Source organism: Argiope bruennichi, chromosome 1 (genome assembly GCF_947563725.1).
Source record: "Argiope bruennichi chromosome 1, qqArgBrue1.1, whole genome shotgun sequence".
Taxonomy (NCBI): domain Eukaryota; kingdom Metazoa; phylum Arthropoda; class Arachnida; order Araneae; family Araneidae; genus Argiope; species Argiope bruennichi.
Genome location: NC_079151.1, coordinates 21463909 through 21485320, shown reverse-complemented (window position 1 = coordinate 21485320; position 21412 = coordinate 21463909). Strand labels below are relative to the sequence as shown.

The following is a 21412-nucleotide window of genomic DNA, read 5'->3' as shown; positions in this document are numbered from 1 at the left end:
GCGTAACTATAAAACTCAAAGCCATTCTCAAAAGTGAAACACAACCTCTTTTAATGAATTTCAAACTACATATACATCTTTTTTAACACCGTTGCCAATCGGAACAAAACAAAAGCTGAAACATAGACAATATTAATAGATATAGAGAATCAACGCGACATTGACTGTTGAAAATGTAAGTCGTATTTCGAAATCAAATTTGCTATAATTAATTGAAAATGTTGATATTGAAAAAAAAAGAAACTTTAAATTGCGTAATTAAAGTCGCGATAGTCCGACGCCGATATTAGAATGATTTTATTTTTTGCGCCAGTATTAAAAATTTCTTGAGAACTTCTGCATAAAGGATGCTAATAAATTTCCAATATTTGATGCTAGCTAATGGTAAAAGCTTTTATTTAGAGAGTGATTCAAATTTTTTTCTACAACTGCCAATAATAATTATCGACACTAGTTATCAAGAATCGCTATATAGAATAACAGATGCTTGCAGAATGTTTTGAAAAGCTGTGGCTGAAAAGAAAACTGTGACAGTTTTAATTCTGTATAAGAATTCTTTTTGAAATTTCAAGAAAATTTCTTTGTTCTATATTTGGCTGCTTTAGGCTTTCATTCTGTTTAATAAATTCACTCGTGCAATTTTGTGAGTAAAGAATAAGTATCAATTAAAAGTCAAGCATTATTATTGTTATTTTTTAATGGGAAGATTGTTTAGTAATTAAGTTTTCTGTTTCATCAGAGAAATTATAGTAAACTGTCAACTAGCATTTATAAATATTATTACATTTATAAATGTATATATTGCTGCATTGAAAAGAATCAGTTGACTCTCCATAGCCGAATGGTCATAGAACTGATCTCATAATCATGGGATTGTGTGTTCGAATCCCGTGATTCACAGTTTGTGTAAATATTTAATTAATTGATTTTATGTTTCTCTTTATTTCATGTTACAGAAGATTCTGGACTTTCTTTAGTTTACTAGACAAGTGTTCTGGACTTTTCTTACTGCCTCCAGAAAAGTGTTCTGGAACTTTCCCTGCTAGTATTAAAGCAGAAGAGTTGTCAGTCACTGTGTTCAGAGTTCAGTTAATAAATTGGTTTAGCTTTACTTCTTGTGTGTGTCATTGAGTTCCATCAAAGTAAGTTATATGGAGCTGATTGGGAGCATTTCAGTTTAGTAAAATGAATTGCACTAAATTAATAACTCTTGCTCTGCTTGGTAGATATATAATCTGATAGGTTTCAGAAATGCAAGTTAATATTTTAAAATTTAGTAATATATGTATTAAATTGTCGTTTACTAATGTATTAATTACATATCATTAACGGGCATATACAAATTTGTGTAATAATCAATACAGTCGCTCGAAAAAATATATGAGCACCGTAACAGTATGAAAAATTTTTCAAAAATGGAAAACGACAATTTTTGGGTTATAATAAATAATTTAATAAAGATGTGGTTTGATAAATAATTTAAATGACTTGAAAGAATGGTGTGGGTTACAATAAATAATTTATTTAATAAAGATGAGTTGTAATACATTAAGCCATTATTTTTAATATTTTGAGTTGATTTAAGCCATTATTTTTAATAAAGATGAGTTATAATAAATAATGATGACTTTTTAAAAGAATGGTATTATATTCTTAAACATGAATTACATTTTTTAAATGAAATGTCTTTGTCCAATAATGATGACTTTTTAAAAGAATTGTATAATATTCTTAAACACGAGTTACATTTTTTAAATGAAATGTCCTTGTCCAATAATGATGACTTTTTAAAAGAATTGTATAATATTCTTAAACACGAGTTACATTTTTTAAATGAAATGTCCTTGTCCAATAATGATAAGAGTTCCTAGGGTTATTTGGTATTATATTCTTAAACATTAAATGAAATGTTTCAAATTGCCCTTATCCAATAATGATAAGAATTCCTAGAGTTATTTAGTATTATATTCTTAAACATGAGTTACATTTTTTAAATGAAATGTTTCAAATTGTCCAATAATGATGACTTTTTAAAAGAATGGTATTATATCCTAGGGTTATTTTTTGGAAGCCATTCAAAGAAATAAATAAATTTTATTTACATTAAAACAAATAGAGCAATTATATATATTAGAAACTAACCATTTAAATAATTTAAAATGAAATGTTTCAAATTGCCCTTGTCCAAGATTGGTCATTTAGAGAACCCAAAAAAAATAACCCTAGGAACCCTTCCGAAGAAGAGTTCCTAGGGTTATTTTTTTTGGAAAAAAAACAAAGCCATTCAAATAAATAAATAAATAAATTTTATTTACATTTAAACAAATATACAAGTTTTTTTTTATAGGGGACAAAGTCTTTTCAAATTTAATGGACAATTGTTTTCTTCGTTAAAAATGCTAGTTCTTATTGGCACACAATACACATCTTTCTTTTTTATAGTCAAATTTAAAAGTTGGCCTTCCTCCTCATTATCCGGAGGAAGTAATATTGTAGGAGGAGGTAATATGCATTGATTACTTATATTAAAATTCCAAAAATTATCCTGAGGATTTAATACTGCTGCTGGAGAGTCGTGAGAAGGAGACAATACTGCTGCTGGAGAGTCGTGAGAAGGAGACAATACTGCTGCTGGAGAGTCGTGAGAAGGAGACAATACTGCTGCTGGAGAGTCGTGAGAAGGAGGCAATACTGCTGCTGGAGAGTCGTTGAACAAGTCCCTCCCAAATATCTCCAAGAAATTGTTTATCTCCTCTCTTTCTAAACTAAAGTCCATTTCGGGCACAGGTGCAGGCTCCACAAAGGTTTGATGCACAGGTGCAGGCTCCACAAAGGTCTCGGGCACAGGTGCAGGCTCCACAAAGGTTTGATGCACAGGTGCAGGCTCCACAAAGGTTTGATGCACAGGTGCAGGCTCCACAAAGGTGGTTTTGAGTTTCTTATTTGGCGGTTCACACTCGTGGGCAGGTGTTGGAGGTGGTAGATTATACACTTGGAGTGTAAACTCCTTGTGTGTTTTAAAGCTCTGGTAATGTTTCACCAGATCCCACTCCATAATGTCGACAGCAAACAAAGTTTTTTGTACCGTTAGGATGAGGTACATTGTTCCAGGAGGCACGACGTATGTAGAGTTTGGTTTGAGTACATACCTGTCGTACAGAAACTGGTCAATTTCACAGAAACTTCTCCGTGTTATGCAGGGTTTTGCCTTGCACTGAAGGCTCTTGGCAGGCAAGTGGTAAATCATGATGGGCGCATCGGACGTCTGGTATACGTGGCCTTCCGCCTGTGCCACATTTCTTAATCCAAACGAGAAATGTTGTTTTACCAGCATTATATTGTCCATTTTGAACCCCAGGCGTTGATCTGAAGTCTTTTTTGCATTGATGGGGTTCCTCTTTAGCTTCATTGTTGTTTTTTTCCAGCTCACTTTCCGGGGCTCAAAAAAGTTCACTTTTTTGGACTCTAGCACGGCCCGCTTGAAATTGTCGACGTACAGTCCTTTCTTCGTCCAGTCAGGTATCGGATGTTGAAATATCCTCAGAGTGCTCAGATCCATATATGATATGAACGCCTCCACTCTATCTTGCACCATGAGGCTCTCGAAGGGTTCCCATTTTCCAGGATGGGCTACGGACACCAAGGCTGACGATTTTGTTGCGGGAAACACGTCCATGCTGACTGCTAAGCTGATGACTGGTACCGACTGCTTGGCGTGCATCCCTTTTTATACTCAACCTACCCGGAAGTTATAACCAGTTATAACCGGTTTCCTACCCAGTACATGGTATCACAGTCGCCAAGGACAAACCAAACACGTTTTGGAGGATTATGGCATTTCACGATTAAATCTCCAGGTTCAGGAAATGTTCGAAATTTGCAAAATTGTATCATTGGAGGAGACTCGTGGGTGGTAGAGGATCCAACATCAGACTCGTGGGTAGTAGTGGGTGCAGCATCAGACTCGGGGATGGTAGAGGGTCCAACATCGGACTCGGGGGTAGTAGAGGGTTCAACATCGGACTCGGGGATGGTAGTAGAGGGTCCAACATCAGATTCAGAGACGGTAGAGGGTCCAGCATCAGATTCAGAGATGGTAGAGGGTCCAGCATCGGACTCGGGGGTGGTAGTAGAGGGTCCAGCATCAGAGTTCCTCTTTGAATCTTGTCGAGTTTCTGTTGACAATCTTTTTTGTGGTAAGAGACTCTTTTGTACCTCTAATCGGTACAATTGCAAATCTGTTATAAAATGTTTAATCCAGTCAGTGACAATGATGGCATTTTCACCTGGTTCTTCCACACATATAAGCAGGGGTGATTTTCCAACAGTCGTCACAAATTTCCTCATGCCATATTTATAAGCAAAGCCATCAAATAGACATTTTACAAATAATTGAGCCATTTCCGGGTTTTCTGCAGCGATCAAATTTTGAGCCACTTGAAAGTTGACGACATGGGTGTTGAGGGTCTGAGGAGGGATGGTGAAACCTTTCAAAGGCAATATTTCATGTGCTTGAACTGCTAGGAATTTAAATTGATTTTTGTAACTGCATGGTTTTTTCTTCTTCAACAGCTGTGCAATGTCCAAAAGTCGAAACATCATCTGCCCACTTTCGCTAATGAGTACGGCCACCGGAGGAAGATAGGGAGTTAAAGCGATTTGAAACCACATAATGATATAGTTTTGAAAGACTGCAATATTAGGGTGAAGTTATATTCACTCAAAAGTTGAAAAAAAAAAAAAAAAAAAAAAAAAAAAAAAAAAAAAAAAAAAAAAAAAAATGGTGTTTAGATTTGTTATAATTACTTTTACATTATTAACATTAGTTTACAGATATACATATAATTACTTTTACATTAGATTACAGTTTATTTCTTATACTTTTACATTATCCAAAGTTGGTTTATTCAATATTCTAAAATTAACATTACCCCCTCACAAAGCTAGTCTATTCAAATTTTCCCAAAGCTGGTCTATTGCTAAAATTAACTTTAGAATTACAATTTTTGATAAAGTCTCTCTTCAAGGTTGGCACACTCTTGAACCCAAAAAAATGGGAGAGAGCCGATACGACTCGCATCGTATCGACTCTCTCCCATTTTTTTGGAGGCATTCAGAGGACATTCATGAACGATGCCAAGCATACCCGCAGAGGTTCTTTCTACACATTGGACAAGACAAGTTCTCTCTCATCCACATTTCTAAACATTCTCCATGAAAGTTGTGCCCGCATGAAGTTGTTATTTTTCTATGCAGAGGCTCCGTGCATATCGGACAATCTCCGAAACAACTTTCTGGCCCTGGGGAAGAGTAGATGGACTCTATGGTTAGTTCCCCCAATCTGGTCCATTTGTCCATTTCACTCATATGCTTATCGTAATTGCAATAGAGTGTCATGGCAAATTCCATCAGACGGGGGATCCCTTCTGTCTTCCACAAAAACCATTGCAGTCCATCCTTTTTCCGTGCAAACGATTTCAACTCCTCGCTGATGATAGGTACCAACTTCAGATCAATAGTTGGTACCATCTCTTTTGCAAGCTTCACCATCTCTTCCCTGTAGGCCTCACCCACATGAACCTCTGCTGGCTCCGGCAACTGTTCCAGCACTGCTCGCAGCAATTGTGTGTATAAAGAGAGAGACATTTTGCTAGAAATGAAGTGAGACAGTCGCACGAGCTTTTATATATACTGTGAGTTGGCGCATGCTCAGTGTGATCCCTTTTGAATAATATCTGCACAAAGCTCCAAGGCTGGTTCAGTGAGGAATGGGATCCATTTTTATTCTATAAAAATTCTCAATACCTCGTACTACCGCCAGCCAACGATGACATTTCTTTTTGCAATACAGGCACTTTTCAATTTTCTTTCGGCTGTTTAAAATAAAAGTTTGATGCTTTAATTTTAAACTGCCAAAGAATTTTTTGTAGTACCGTTTTGTTTTCAAGTCTGCAAAGAAGAGATGCGTACCATGGGTCTGTGCCAATGTCTTTCTCAAGCGCTTAGGGTGCAGCTTATCGGACGAATGGGAGACATGTCCATCTGTCAAAGTGTATCCCTTTTCATCAATGCATAGAACCATCATAGTCATTTGATGCTTATACTCTTGAGTATGAGCCGGCTTCAGCACTTGGTTGGTCTTAGCAGATGGCTCCGGAATAGGAGAGAGAGGAGGTGGAACGACGAGCATAGGTAGATCCAACAGCATGGTTGATTTCAATGTTAAACTCTTGAAACAAGTAGTGCTGTGATGAAAGTGTCTTCAGAAATATATATACATGAAAAGACAACACACAACAACTAAAAAAAAAAAAAAAAAAAAAAAAAAAAAAAAAAAAAAAAAAAATTTTTTTTTTTTTTTTTTTTTTTTTTTTTTTTTTTTTTTTTTACTTTCTTCTTCTTCTTCTTCTTTACACACTAACGTTAAACAAAAATTTTCTTGCCCCGCTGAAGGTACATACTTTAACTGTTTAACATGGCATGTTTAACAGAGACAAAGAGTCATGAATATCATGGATCAATGATGTGGAATGCATTCAATTGGAATTTTTCTAATGAAATTCAGTCCACAAACAGCCACCCATCTCACACAATTCCTTTTACAGGTGGGGCAATCTCCAGCATCATTATTCAATACAATGACCGATATGTCATTGGTTTTGTTTACCAGTCTCCAACGAACTTGGGTCGCCGTATCCGTCACGTATAAGGTTGTTATCTTCATATCGGCCACATGTTGCAATAGCTTCCTCTCAAAATCTGGATCATTTTCTACGACGTAGGAAGTGATACCATTCGTCAGACAATACGATTGGTTCCGGAAGCATAATACTCCCATAGCATGTCGGTGATGGTATTGTTGAATAGATCTCCAAGGAGAAATACGAGTCATTCCTCGCCGACGTCGGCACTGGAAAAATGGTCTTTTTCGCATGGGAGGGACCTTGGTGGACAGCGGCACAGCATTAGGAGATGACATGACCTCAGTGGAAGACGGCACAACATCAGGGGTAACATCGTCCAATTCTCCATCGGAAAGGGTAACAGTCAGAATGAGTTCGTCAGACATGGTTGAGAATAGAGCAGTTAGAACACACTACCAATTTAAAGCCGACAGAAAATATTTTCTTGAAACTATTTCAGAGAACACAGAACAAAGTAAAAAAAAAAAAAAAAAAAAAAAAAAAAAAAAAAAAAAAACGTGTTTTTTTTTTTTTTTTTTTTTTTTTTTTTTTTTTTTTTTTTTTACTTTGTTCTGTGTTCTCTAAAATAGTTTCAAGAAAATATTTTTTCCTATTCATGTTTTAATGTCGTATCCAATAATGGTTATATGAAACAAACGAAATATCTATAGGTAATTAATTGAAATATTTCCATTCTTGGTCCTCTCAAGAGAATATTTATTCCTCGCATCCAATAATGGTTATATGAAACAAACGAAATCGGTATAGAGAATCATTTTCTCCTCGCATCCAATAATGGTTATATGAAACAAACGAAATCGCTATAGGTCTCTTCTCAAGAGATTCATTTTTGTTGTTTTAACTGGTTCTGTCACGTGACTGAACAGTATAAATATCGCTCCAGTCGAAGCGAGAGCTCACTTTGCCTCGTGTACCCTACTGTTACTGATGGCTCTTGAATACTTACAAGCTGTGCGATACGTCGCCCATGTGCATATGTTCAATTTCAACGGTTTAATACATCTCCCGGTGGAGATTGGAATTGCTGAAGTTCTTGAAGACGGACAGATGGAAAGCCAGCGCCAGACCCTGCTCCTGACCATTCATCACAGTAACTACATGACGAGGCAAGACAGGAGAGTCAACCGAGTAGCGAGTGCAAATAGCTCCACGCTGCCGGTTGATTTCCAGGGAGAGATGACAATGGAGGAGGCGCATCGACGGGTCCGGCAATTTGTGGGCCAGGAACTGGTGGCTGTCAAGGGAGAGGAGGCCAAGAAATATTTTAAGTGTATTGGCCTCCCAAGAGTCATAGAAATAAAAACACAGATTGCCGGAGACTGCCCTAAGGTGAGAGAGCTAAAGTCCACCACTGGTGAGAACCACCACTTTGCACATTTGATCCTCGGGCGGTGCAGCAGAGTAATTGCAGTGGGATACGCTGAATTTTTGGAATCGAGAAGAAAAGAGGAAAGAAAATTAGCCTGCGACGACTGGAGTAAAGCCTGCGACGACTGGATGAAAGACCCGGGAGAGTACATTCCCCCACCTGTGCCGGCATCTACTTCTCCACCCGTGCTGGTATTTGTACTTAAATATTAGATTTAATAAATTTGTTTGATGTGTAAACCCATGTGTCGTTATTTATTCCAAAAAAATGGGAGAGAGTCGATACGATTTGAGTCGTATCGGCTCTCTCCCATTTTTTTGGATTGAAGAGTATGCCAACCTTGAAGAGAGACTTTATCAGAAATTGGAATAATCCTCATTTATTTTTAGGTCGAAAATATTTTCATGCTTGGAGAATAATTTTTGTCATTGTTTTCTATATTTTAAAAAAAACTAGATTTCCAAATTTTTTAATATGATGTTATCTTTCTATATTTTTATAAAAAAAACTAGGTCAAGGTCATTTAAATATTTAAACGATTTTTTTACATTTCAAAAGATTTGGATACTATTTCCAAATCTTTTGCTATGCAAAAAAACCTTTTCATTTCCCCAATTTAAATACATTCTTTTTATATTTTTAAAAAAAAAACTAGGTCAAGGTCATTTAAATATTTAAACGGTTTTTTCACATTTCAAAAGATTTGGATACTACTTCCAAATCTTTTGCTATGTAAAGAAACCTTTTCATTCTCCAATTTAAATACTCAAAGATCCACCAACGCATTTCCCCAAAACATATCAAAGACCCCCTAAAAGATATAAAAATGTTTCACCCCAAAAGATATAACAAATGTTTCACCCCCCAAAAGACATGCAAATGTTTCACCCCCAAAAGATATAAAACGAATTTCCCCCCTAAATATATAAAAATGTTTCACCCCCAAAAGACATAAAGATGTTTCACCCCCAAAAGACATAAAACGCATTTCCCCCCAAAAATACTTAAAGACCCCCAAAAGACATAAAAATATTTCACCCCCAAAAGACATAAAACGCATTTCCCCCCAAAAATACTTAAAGACCCCCAAAAGACATAAAAATATTTCACCCCCAAAAGACATAAAAATATTTCACCCCCAAAAGATATAAAAATATTTCACACCCAAAAGGCATAAAGATGTTTCACCCCCAAAAGACATAAACGCATTTCCCCCCAAAAGACATAAAGATGTTTCACCCCCAAAAATACTCAAAGACCCCCAAAAGACATACAAATGTTTCACCCCCAAAAGATATAAAGACCCCCAAAAAACATAAAAATATTTCACCCCCAAAAAAGCATAAAAATATTTCACCCCCAAAAAGCATAAAGATGTTTCACCCCCAAAAAGCATAAAGATGTTTCACCCCCAAAAGACATAAAAATATTTAACTCCCCCAAAAAACACAAAGATTCGCAAAAAGCAAAGTAAATATCACATACATTACAAAATAACCATTTCAATCTATATAAATTTGATTAACAATATAAATAAAATTTTATTTTTATGTTACTATGCCCACCCTCCCTCCACGCATAGTAACATTACCTTTTTTTATTTTATAACCATGAATAACCTTTTTTTCATTTATAACCATGAATAACCTGATTAACAATATAAATAAAATTTTATTTTTATGTTACTATGCCCACCCTCCCTCCACGCATAGTAACATTACCTTTTTTTTATTTTATAACCATGAATAACCTTTTTTTCATTTATAACCATGCATAACCTTTTACCTTTTGTAACCATGAATAACTTTTTTTGCATGCATAACCTTTTACCTTTTATAACCATGAATAACCTTTTTTTTCATTTATAACCTTTCATGTTACTATGCCCACCCTCCTTGCATAGTAACATTACCTTTTTTACTCCATGACCTTTTTTTACTCCAAAACACTTTTACCTCCATGTCCAAAACATATTAATCTAATTGGCTTAGTTGCATTTAATTTGCTTAGTTGAATTTGATTCTTTGTTTTAGTAATTACATTTTTCTTTAACATTTAGAATTGCTTTGGGACATGCGAAAGTAAACAATCTTTAACCTAAACTTACAACTACATATACATTTATTTATTTATATGATAGTTATACTGAAACACCAATTTGATATTTTTATTGATACACATTCATAATTATTTAATTGGATATGTTTATTAAAATAAATTTCCCTTAGACCTTTGATTAGAACATGCAAAGCAGACACTAGAACATACAAAGCAGACATGCAAAGCGGACATGCAAAGCGGACATGCAAAGCAGCCATGCATCTTAAATCTAAACTTACAACTAGATATTTAAACAGATATAAAAAAAATATTTAATGTCATGTCATTAAAATTTACTTAAACTAATATAAAAAATATTTAAAATGAGATTATCTAAACGTACAACTAGATATTTAAACTGATATTATTTACTTAAAAATTGTTTAAACTAACAACTAGATATTGAAGCCGATAAATGGAATCATTTAAACTTACAACTAGATATAAAAAATATTTAAATTGAGAGCCATTCAATTTAATTTGCTTAAACTCATCTAAAACTAAAATATGATCTAATTAAACTGGCTCCACTAAATAGAAAAAAATATTTAAAAGGATGAGAGGAAATATATCCTAAATGATTTGCTTATCACTTGATGAAGGTAAAATTTAAAGTTAATTTCATTTATTTAAATTTATCACCTGATGAAGGTAAAATTTAAAGTTAATTTCATTTATTTAAATTTATCACCTGATGAAGGGAAAATTTAAAGTTAATTTCATTAAGGGCAGAATTTTATTTTCAGAAACCTGTGAATCCACTGGGGTTCCCTCCATGGATGATCGTAATCATACATTCACCGAACCGAGGCTCGATGGGAGGTAAGGCCAATGTGGATTCGACTGCATACACAGCCAATCATCTATAGAGCGAGCGGTTGCTGAGCTATCATATCAGCCGGACAACGTCATCTACTATAGGAACCTCAGTCATATAATACTGAGGGGGTCTCATCAATAAAATTCTGTAAACAGCATGTTCTTTTTTTTTTCAGAAACCTGTGAATCCACTGGGGTTCCCTCCATGGATGATCGTAATCATACATTCACCGAACCGAGGCTCGATGGGAGGTAAGGCCAATTGTGGATTCGACTGCATACACAGCCAATCATCTATAGAGCGAGCGGTTGCTGAGCTATCATATCAGCCGGACAACGTCATCTACTATAGGAACCTCAGTCATATAATACTGAGGGGGTCTCGTCAATAAAAAGAAAATGCCGCTGGGAAAGGACAAAAGTCTACTCTAACCAGCGGGGAAAGCTCATTGAGCCAAAATCCCGTCAGTGCATAGCAAGTACCTAGTTTTTATTCTCTCTCGAAAATATTTTTCAATACTCCCACTGACACACAAACACTAAAAAAAAAAAAAAAAAAAAAAAAAAAAAAAAAAAAAAAAAACGTTTTTTTTTTTTTTTTTTTTTTTTTTTTTTTTTTTTTTTTTTTTTAAGTGTTAGTAGTGTTGACAAGAAACACACAAAGAGTTTTTGGAAACAAACTTTGTTTATTCATACACATCATTCTATTTCAATTACATTGTTCTGTGTCGACGCCTCTTCTCTCCAAATTTATGATTCAACAGTCTCTTTACCTTGACTTTTTCCTTTTCCAATTGCTTCTTTCGAGCTTCCATCATATCTATTTCCACCTGAAGGTAGTTTCTTCTATGACGGAGCACCCTCTTTTCCCAAATGCGGGTCTCTTTCCATCCTCGGGGGTAGGAAGGCATCTCATAAAAATGGGCCAGAAGGAAGAGTCTCCAACAATCGGTGGCGTGTTCGATCGTGTATTCATGCTCTCCAAAGCAGAACGGGCATCGATTCTCCACACCGTGCACCTGATGAACGTGGTGCAGGTAGAAATCCTTAAAAAACATGAGTTGCTGACACCGGGAACACATCACGGGCGTCCAATCGTATTGAGTGTTGTACGAATCCATGTCTTCCAGCAAAGTGAAGAGTACAGCGACTCGGGCCGGCCTTTTATACTCTCCCGAAACTATTTTCTAAACCGGTTCCAAGCATGAAAATATTTTCATGACATAAAAATTATTTCATTCATTACGTCCAAGCATGAAGATTATCGTAAAGATTATTTCATGAATCGCGTCCAAGAATGAAGATTATCGTAAAGATTATTTCATTAATTATGTCCATATTTTTATTAATTATGAATTCACATAACCATTATTGGATTCTTTTTGCTCTTAAAATGTTTCTTTACCCAAAATTTATGCTACACATCACATGTAAATTTTGTACCTGTGCAAATAATGACATTTTCCTGCAGAGATTCTTCATTTACCTTTTCATCTTTCACAGAATTCATAGCGATGCGACATTCACACTCAAACGGCTGACTGGTATTCAGCATAATTAAATCTTCACATGCAATTTTGGACAAGGGACAATAATCCCAATGAAGTCCACGGTTCAAGACGTTATTCACCAACGTTTTCTCACGTAAAAAGTAACGCGTGGGATGTGAAAGATGAAACTTGCAACTGCAATCTTTCTTGTCTGGATAAACACAGGAGGATAAATGCCACCCACAGTCAGATATCAAACAGGGGTTGACTCCACAACCCAATTGGGTGGATCTTATATCAAACTCCAATACTTTTGAAAGGGTGTTTAACCGATACCACAACTGGTATTTGTCAGCCTGGGACATGTCACGAATGGCATCGTGAACGGTTTTGTCAGCATTATCTATAAAATTCTCGACATTCATGGCTGTTTATCTCTTTGTTAAACATGCCATGTTAAAAGTAAAAGTATGTACCCTCAGCGGGGCAAGAAAATTTTTGTTTCACGTTAGTGTAAAGAAGAAGAAGAAGAGAAAGTAAAAAAAAAAAAAAAAAAAAAAAAAAAAAAAAAAAAAAACGGTTTTTTTTTTTTTTTTTTTTTTTTTTTTTTTTTTTTTTTTTTTTTTACTCTCTTCTTCTTCTTCTTCTTCTTTACACTAACAAGAAAGAAAAATTTTCTTACCCCGCTGAGGGTACATACTTTTAATGTTTAACATTATGGACGATTTATTACAATTACTTGAACCTTTGCCTAAACCTGAGCCAAGTATAACCATTGACACCATTGACAACTGGTTGCTGAGCGTAAGTTTTGTAGATCAGCAGAAAAAACGCCGACAAAAGAAACGGAAACATGGTAGTTTATTTTCTCAGGCTTTGGCTGCTCGGGCCAAGCCGCCAGAATTCTTTTCACAAGCCAATCTCATCCGTCATCAACTCATTTCCGATTATCTATCTCGTCAAGCTGAAAATTATCGGGTACTCCACGCATTAAGCAACATCAATCCAATTTAGAATTTCATCATCACGCACATTCCATATTGTCAGATCAGAAGTAGAGGCATCAATCCAATTTCATCAGAAATCCGTCACGCACACATTCCATATTGTCACTGAGAGTCAGATTTGTTCTCAATTTCTCACATTCCTTTTGCAATTCCTCGTAAGCCTCTTTCAAGTCCAAGTTTTCCTTTTTGCATTCCAAGTATGCAATCTCAGACTTTAAACACTTTATCCTATGTTCCATTTCGAGTTCTTCACTATCGACATATCGGTTCTTTTGCAAAAACTGCTCCTTGCAATAGATGGCATGGATGGTGTTGTACGATCTCTTTCCCATACAATACGGGCATCGTTGGATATGTAATCCGTGCACGCGATAAACGTGATGCGTATAAAAGTCTTTAAACCACATGAGTTTGTCACAAGTTGGACACGTTACGGGCAAGTAATCGTCAGACATGATGAGTAACAGTACGTGCTGTAGAACGTTCACTAATAGTTTGTAAAAGTGAAACTGAAAAGACAAGTACAAGAGTAAAGTTAAGAAGAGAAAGAAAAGAGTAAAAAAAAAAAAAAAAAAAAAAAAAAAAAAAAAAAAAAAAAAAAAAACTTTTTTTTTTTTTTTTTTTTTTTTTTTTTTTTTTTTTACTTCTTCTTCTTCTTCTTTACACTAACGTGAATCAAAAATTTCTTGCCGCGCTGAGGGTACATACTTTTACTTTTAACATTGCATAATTTAACATGACCACTTTCAGACAAACATTCTCCTTCTGAAGATGTTTGCTGGTGGCATAACAACCGTTTCATCTCCAAAATAATGCTTCTCACATTCCTTTTCCAATTTCTCGGGCAACGTGTAATCCTTGCAACCGTTTTGGGTCATGAACCCAAATGGGATTGTCAGAAGTTGGATAGTTACAGGTTATCAATTGAAGAATGGAATCAAAAATATTATGCAAAATATTATGCAAAGAGCAGGAAAAAATATCTGAACAAAATAATTAATATCACTTTCCCCCCTAATGCATCCTTTAAATATGCTAATTCCCCTAATCTAGTTCATGCGTCCATCTGGCATATATGTCGATTGTATTAGGAAATACAGTTCCATAGCAAATTCAGTCAGATAGGGCACATGTTCACACCATTCATTCTTTGAGTAGCACTCGTTGAATATGGACCGTGTCTCTTGTGCAGATGACGATAACAAATTTTGTTATCGTTTTGTCTTTGTATTTGCATAATATTTTTGATTCCATTCTTCAATTGATAACCTGTAAACGATAACAAAATTTGTTATCGTTTTGTCTTTGTATTTGCATAATATTTTGCATAATATTTTTGATTCCATTCTTCAATTGATAACCTGTAACTATCCAACTTCTGACAATCCCATTTGGGTTCATGACCCAAAACGGTTGCAAGGATTACACGTTGCCCGAGAAATTGGAAAAGGAATGTGAGAAGCATTATTTTGGAGATGAAACGGTTGTTATGCCACCAGCAAACATCTTCAGAAGGAGAATGTTTGTCTGAAAGTGGTCATGTTAAATTATGCAATGTTAAAAGTAAAAGTATGTACCCTCAGCGCGGCAAGAAATTTTTGATTCACGTTAGTGTAAAGAAGAAGAAGAAGAAGTAAAAAAAAAAAAAAAAAAAAAAAAAAAAAAAAAAAAAAAAAAAGTTTTTTTTTTTTTTTTTTTTTTTTTTTTTTTTTTTCTACTCTTCTCTTTCTCTTCTTAACTTTACTCTTGTACTTGTCTTTTCAGTTTCACTTTTACAAACTATTAGTGAACGTTCTACAGCACATACTGTTACTCATCATGTCTGACGATTACTTGCCCGTAACGTGTCCAACTTGTGACAAACTCATGTGGTTTAAAGACTTTTATACGCATCACGTTTATCGCGTGCACGGATTACATATCCAACGATGCCCGTATTGTATGGGAAAGAGATCGTACAACACCATCCATGCCATCTACTGCAAGGAACAGTTTTTGCAAAAGAACCGATATGTCGATAGTGATTTACAGCAAGAACTGGAAATGGAACATAGGATAAAGTGTTTAAAGTCTGAAATTGCATATTTGGAATGCAAAAAGGAAAACTTGGACTTGAAAGAGGCTTACGAGGAATTGCAAAAGGAATGTGAGAAATTGAGAACAAATCTGACTCTCAGTGACAATATGGAATGTGTGCGTGACGGATTTCTGATGAAATTGGATTGATGCCTCCACTTCTGATCTGACAATATGGAATGTGTGCGTGACGGATTTCTGATGAAATTCTAAATTGGATTGATGTTGCTTAATGCGTGGAGTACCCGATAATTTTCAGCTAGACGAGATAGATAATCGGAAATGAGTTGATGATGGATGAGATTGGCTTGTGAAAAGAATTCTGGCGGCTTGGCCCGAGCAGCCAAAGCCTGAGAAAATAAACTACCATGTTTCCGTTTCTTTTGTCGGCGTTTCTTCTGCTGATCTACAAAACTGACGCTCTGCAACCAGTTGTCAATGGTATCAATGGTTATACTTGGCTCAGGTTTAGGCAAAGGTTCAAGTAATTGTAATAAATCGTCCATAATGTTAAACATTAAAAGTATGTACCCTCAGCGGGGTAAGAAAATTTTTCTTTCTTGTTAGTGTAAAGAAGAAGAAGAAGAAGAGAGTAAAAAAAAAAAAAAAAAAAAAAAAAAAAAAAAAAAAAAAAAAAAAAAAAACGTTTTTTTTTTTTTTTTTTTTTTTTTTTTTTTTTTTTTTTTTTTTTTTTTACTTTCTCTTCTTCTTCTTCTTTACACTAACGTGAAACAAAAATTTTCTTGCCCCGCTGAGGGTACATACTTTTACTTTTAACATGGCATGTTTAACAAAGAGATAAACAGCCATGAATGTCGAGAATTTTATAGATAATGCTGACAAAACCGTTCACGATGCCATTCGTGACATGTCCCAGGCTGACAAATACCAGTTGTGGTATCGGTTAAACACCCTTTCAAAAGTATTGGAGTTTGATATAAGATCCACCCAATTGGGTTGTGGAGTCAACCCCTGTTTGATATCTGACTGTGGGTGGCATTTATCCTCCTGTGTTTATCCAGACAAGAAAGATTGCAGTTGCAAGTTTCATCTTTCACATCCCACGCGTTACTTTTTACGTGAGAAAACGTTGGTGAATAACGTCTTGAACCGTGGACTTCATTGGGATTATTGTCCCTTGTCCAAAATTGCATGTGAAGATTTAATTATGCTGAATACCAGTCAGCCGTTTGAGTGTGAATGTCGCATCGCTATGAATTCTGTGAAAGATGAAAAGGTAAATGAAGAATCTCTGCAGGAAAATGTCATTATTTGCACAGGTACAAAATTTACATGTGATGTGTAGCATAAATTTTGGGTAAAGAAACATTTTAAGAGCAAAAAGAATCCAATAATGGTTATGTGAATTCATAATTAATAAAAATATGGACATAATTAATGAAATAATCTTTACGATAATCTTCATTCTTGGACGCGATTCATGAAATAATCTTTACGATAATCTTCATGCTTGGACGTAATGAATGAAATAATTTTTATGTCATGAAAATATTTTCATGCTTGGAACCGGTTTAGAAAATAGTTTCGGGAGAGTATAAAAGGCCGGCCCGAGTCGCTGTACTCTTCACTTTGCTGGAAGACATGGATTCGTACAACACTCAATACGATTGGACGCCCGTGATGTGTTCCCGGTGTCAGCAACTCATGTTTTTTAAGGATTTCTACCTGCACCACGTTCATCAGGTGCACGGTGTGGAGAATCGATGCCCGTTCTGCTTTGGAGAGCATGAATACACGATCGAACACGCCACCGATTGTTGGAGACTCTTCCTTCTGGCCCATTTTTATGAGATGCCTTCCTACCCCCGAGGATGGAAAGAGACCCGCATTTGGGAAAAGAGGGTGCTCCGTCATAGAAGAAACTACCTTCAGGTGGAAATAGATATGATGGAAGCTCGAAAGAAGCAATTGGAAAAGGAAAAAGTCAAGGTAAAGAGACTGTTGAATCATAAATTTGGAGAGAAGAGGCGTCGACACAGAACAATGTAATTGAAATAGAATGATGTGTATGAATAAACAAAGTTTGTTTCCAAAAACTCTTTGTGTGTTTCTTGTCAACACTACTAACACTTAAAAAAAAAAAAAAAAAAAAAAAAAAAAAAAAAAAAAAAACGTTTTTTTTTTTTTTTTTTTTTTTTTTTTTTTTTTTTTTAGTGTTTGTGTGTCAGTGGGAGTATTGAAAAATATTTTCGAGAGAGAATAAAAACTAGGTACTTGCTATGCACTGACGGGATTTTGGCTCAATGAGCTTTCCCCGCTGGTTAGAGTAGACTTTTGTCCTTTCCCAGCGGCATTTTCTTTTTATTGACGAGACCCCCTCAGTATTATATGACTGAGGTTCCTATAGTAGATGACGTTGTCCGGCTGATATGATAGCTCAGCAACCGCTCGCTCTATAGATGATTGGCTGTGTATGCAGTCGAATCCACAATTGGCCTTACCTCCCATCGAGCCTCGGTTCGGTGAATGTATGATTACGATCATCCATGGAGGGAACCCCAGTGGATTCACAGGTTTCTGAAAAAAAAAAGAACATGCTGTTTACAGAATTTTATTGATGAGACCCCCTCAGTATTATATGACTGAGGTTCCTATAGTAGATGACGTTGTCCGGCTGATATGATAGCTCAGCAACCGCTCGCTCTATAGATGATTGGCTGTGTATGCAGTCGAATCCACATTGGCCTTACCTCCCATCGAGCCTCGGTTCGGTGAATGTATGATTACGATCATCCATGGAGGGAACCCCAGTGGATTCACAGGTTTCTGAAAATAAAATTCTGCCCTTAATGAAATTAACTTTAAATTTTCCCTTCATCAGGTGATAAATTTAAATAAATGAAATTAACTTTAAATTTTACCTTCATCAGGTGATAAATTTAAATAAATGAAATTAACTTTAAATTTTACCTTCATCAAGTGATAAGCAAATCATTTAGGATATATTTCCTCTCATCCTTTTAAATATTTTTTTCTATTTAGTGGAGCCAGTTTAATTAGATCATATTTTAGTTTTAGATGAGTTTAAGCAAATTAAATTGAATGGCTCTCAATTTAAATATTTTTTTATATCTAGTTGTAAGTTTAAATGATTCCATTTATCGGCTTCAATATCTAGTTGTTAGTTTAAACAATTTTTAAGTAAATAATATCAGTTTAAATATCTAGTTGTACGTTTAGATAATCTCATTTTAAATATTTTTTATATTAGTTTAAGTAAATTTTAATGACATGACATTAAATATTTTTTTTATATCTGTTTAAATATCTAGTTGTAAGTTTAGATTTAAGATGCATGGCTGCTTTGCATGTCCGCTTTGCATGTCCGCTTTGCATGTCCGCTTTGCATGTCTGCTTTGTATGTTCTAGTGTCTGCTTTGCATGTTCTAATCAAAGGTCTAAGGGAAATTTATTTTAATAAACATATCCAATTAAATAATTATGAATTTGTATCAATAAAAATATCAAATTGGTGTTTCAGTATAACTGTCATATAAATAAATAAATGTATATGTAGTTGTAAGTTTAGGTTAAAGATTGTTTACTTTCGCATGTCCCAAAGCAATTCTAAATGTTAAAGAAAAATGTAATTACTAAAACAAAGAATCAAATTCAACTAAGCAAATTAAATGCAACTAAGCCAATTAGATTAATATGTTTTGGACATGGAGGTAAAAGTGTTTTGGAGTAAAAAAAGGTCATGGAGTAAAAAAGGTAATGTTACTATGCAAGGAGGGTGGGCATAGTAACATGAAAGGTTATAAATGAAAAAAAAGGTTATTCATGGTTATAAAAGGTAAAAGGTTATGCATGCAAAAAAAGTTATTCATGGTTACAAAAGGTAAAAGGTTATGCATGGTTATAAATGAAAAAAAGGTTATTCATGGTTATAAAATAAAAAAAAGGTAATGTTACTATGCGTGGAGGGAGGGTGGGCATAGTAACATAAAAATAAAATTTTATTTATATTGTTAATCAGGTTATTCATGGTTATAAATGAAAAAAAGGTTATTCATGGTTATAAAATAAAAAAAGGTAATGTTACTATGCGTGGAGGGAGGGTGGGCATAGTAACATAAAAATAAAATTTTATTTATATTGTTAATCAAATTTATATAGATTGAAATGGTTATTTTGTAATGTATGTGATATTTACTTTGCTTTTTGCGAATCTTTGTGTTTTTTGGGGGAGTTAAATATTTTTATGTCTTTTGGGGGTGAAACATCTTTATGCTTTTTGGGGGTGAAACATCTTTATGCTTTTTGGGGGTGAAATATTTTTATGCTTTTTTGGGGGTGAAATATTTTTATGTTTTTTGGGGGTCTTTATATCTTTTGGGGGTGAAACATTTGTATGTCTTTTGGGGGTCTTTGAGTATTTTTGGGGGTGAAACATCTTTATGTCTTTTGGGGGGAAATGCGTTTATGTCTTTTGGGGGTGAAACATCTTTATGCCTTTTGGGTGTGAAATATTTTTATATCTTTTGGGGGTGAAATATTTTTATGTCTTTTGGGGGTGAAATATTTTTATGTCTTTTGGGGGTCTTTAAGTATTTTTGGGGGGAAATGCGTTTTATGTCTTTTGGGGGTGAAATATTTTTATGTCTTTTGGGGGTCTTTAAGTATTTTTGGGGGGAAATGCGTTTTATGTCTTTTGGGGGTGAAACATCTTTATGTCTTTTGGGGGTGAAACATTTTTATATATTTAGGGGGGAAATTCGTTTTATATCTTTTGGGGGTGAAACATTTGCATGTCTTTTGGGGGGTGAAACATTTGTTATATCTTTTGGGGTGAAACATTTTTATATCTTTTAGGGGGTCTTTGATATGTTTTGGGGAAATGCGTTGGTGGATCTTTGAGTATTTAAATTGGAGAATGAAAAGGTTTCTTTACATAGCAAAAGATTTGGAAGTAGTATCCAAATCTTTTGAAATGTGAAAAAACCGTTTAAATATTTAAATGACCTTGACCTAGTTTTTTTTTTAAAAATATAAAAAGAATGTATTTAAATTGGGGAAATGAAAAGGTTTTTTTGCATAGCAAAAGATTTGGAAATAGTATCCAAATCTTTTGAAATGTAAAAAAATCGTTTAAATATTTAAATGACCTTGACCTAGTTTTTTTTATAAAAATATAGAAAGATAACATCATATTAAAAAATTTGGAAATCTAGTTTTTTTTAAAATATAGAAAACAATGACAAAAATTATTCTCCAAGCATGAAAATATTTTCGACCTAAAAATAAATGAGGATTATTCCAATTTCTGATAAAGTCTCTCTTCAAGGTTGGCATACTCTTCAATCCAAAAAAATGGGAGAGAGCCGATACGACTCAAATCGTATCGACTCTCTCCCATTTTTTTGGAATAAATAACGACACATGGGTTTACACATCAAACAAATTTATTAAATCTAATATTTAAGTACAAATACCAGCACGGGTGGAGAAGTAGATGCCGGCACAGGTGGGGGAATGTACTCTCCCGGGTCTTTCATCCAGTCGTCGCAGGCTTTACTCCAGTCGTCGCAGGCTAATTTTCTTTCCTCTTTTCTTCTCGATTCCAAAAATTCAGCGTATCCCACTGCAATTACTCTGCTGCACCGCCCGAGGATCAAATGTGCAAAGTGGTGGTTCTCACCAGTGGTGGACTTTAGCTCTCTCACCTTAGGGCAGTCTCCGGCAATCTGTGTTTTTATTTCTATGACTCTTGGGAGGCCAATACACTTAAAATATTTCTTGGCCTCCTCTCCCTTGACAGCCACCAGTTCCTGGCCCACAAATTGCCGGACCCGTCGATGCGCCTCCTCCATTGTCATCTCTCCC

At 35.0% G+C, this 21412-nt stretch overlaps 1 protein-coding gene across 1 annotated transcript; it reads right to left on the bottom strand.

Moving 5' to 3' along the window:
• Nucleotides 1-5124: 5124 nt before the first annotated feature.
• Nucleotides 5125-5646, bottom strand: LOC129972093 (E3 ubiquitin-protein ligase RNF126-B-like). Its single transcript, XM_056086078.1, has one exon. The coding sequence runs from the start codon at nt 5644-5646 to the stop codon at nt 5125-5127; it is 522 nt and encodes a 173-aa protein (XP_055942053.1).
• Nucleotides 5647-21412: the final 15766 nt, after the last annotated feature.

Coding starts and splice junctions, on each gene's coding strand:
- LOC129972093 (XM_056086078.1), bottom strand. CDS start 5,646: ATGTCTCTCTCTTTATACACACAATTGCTGCGAGCAGTGCTGGAACAG.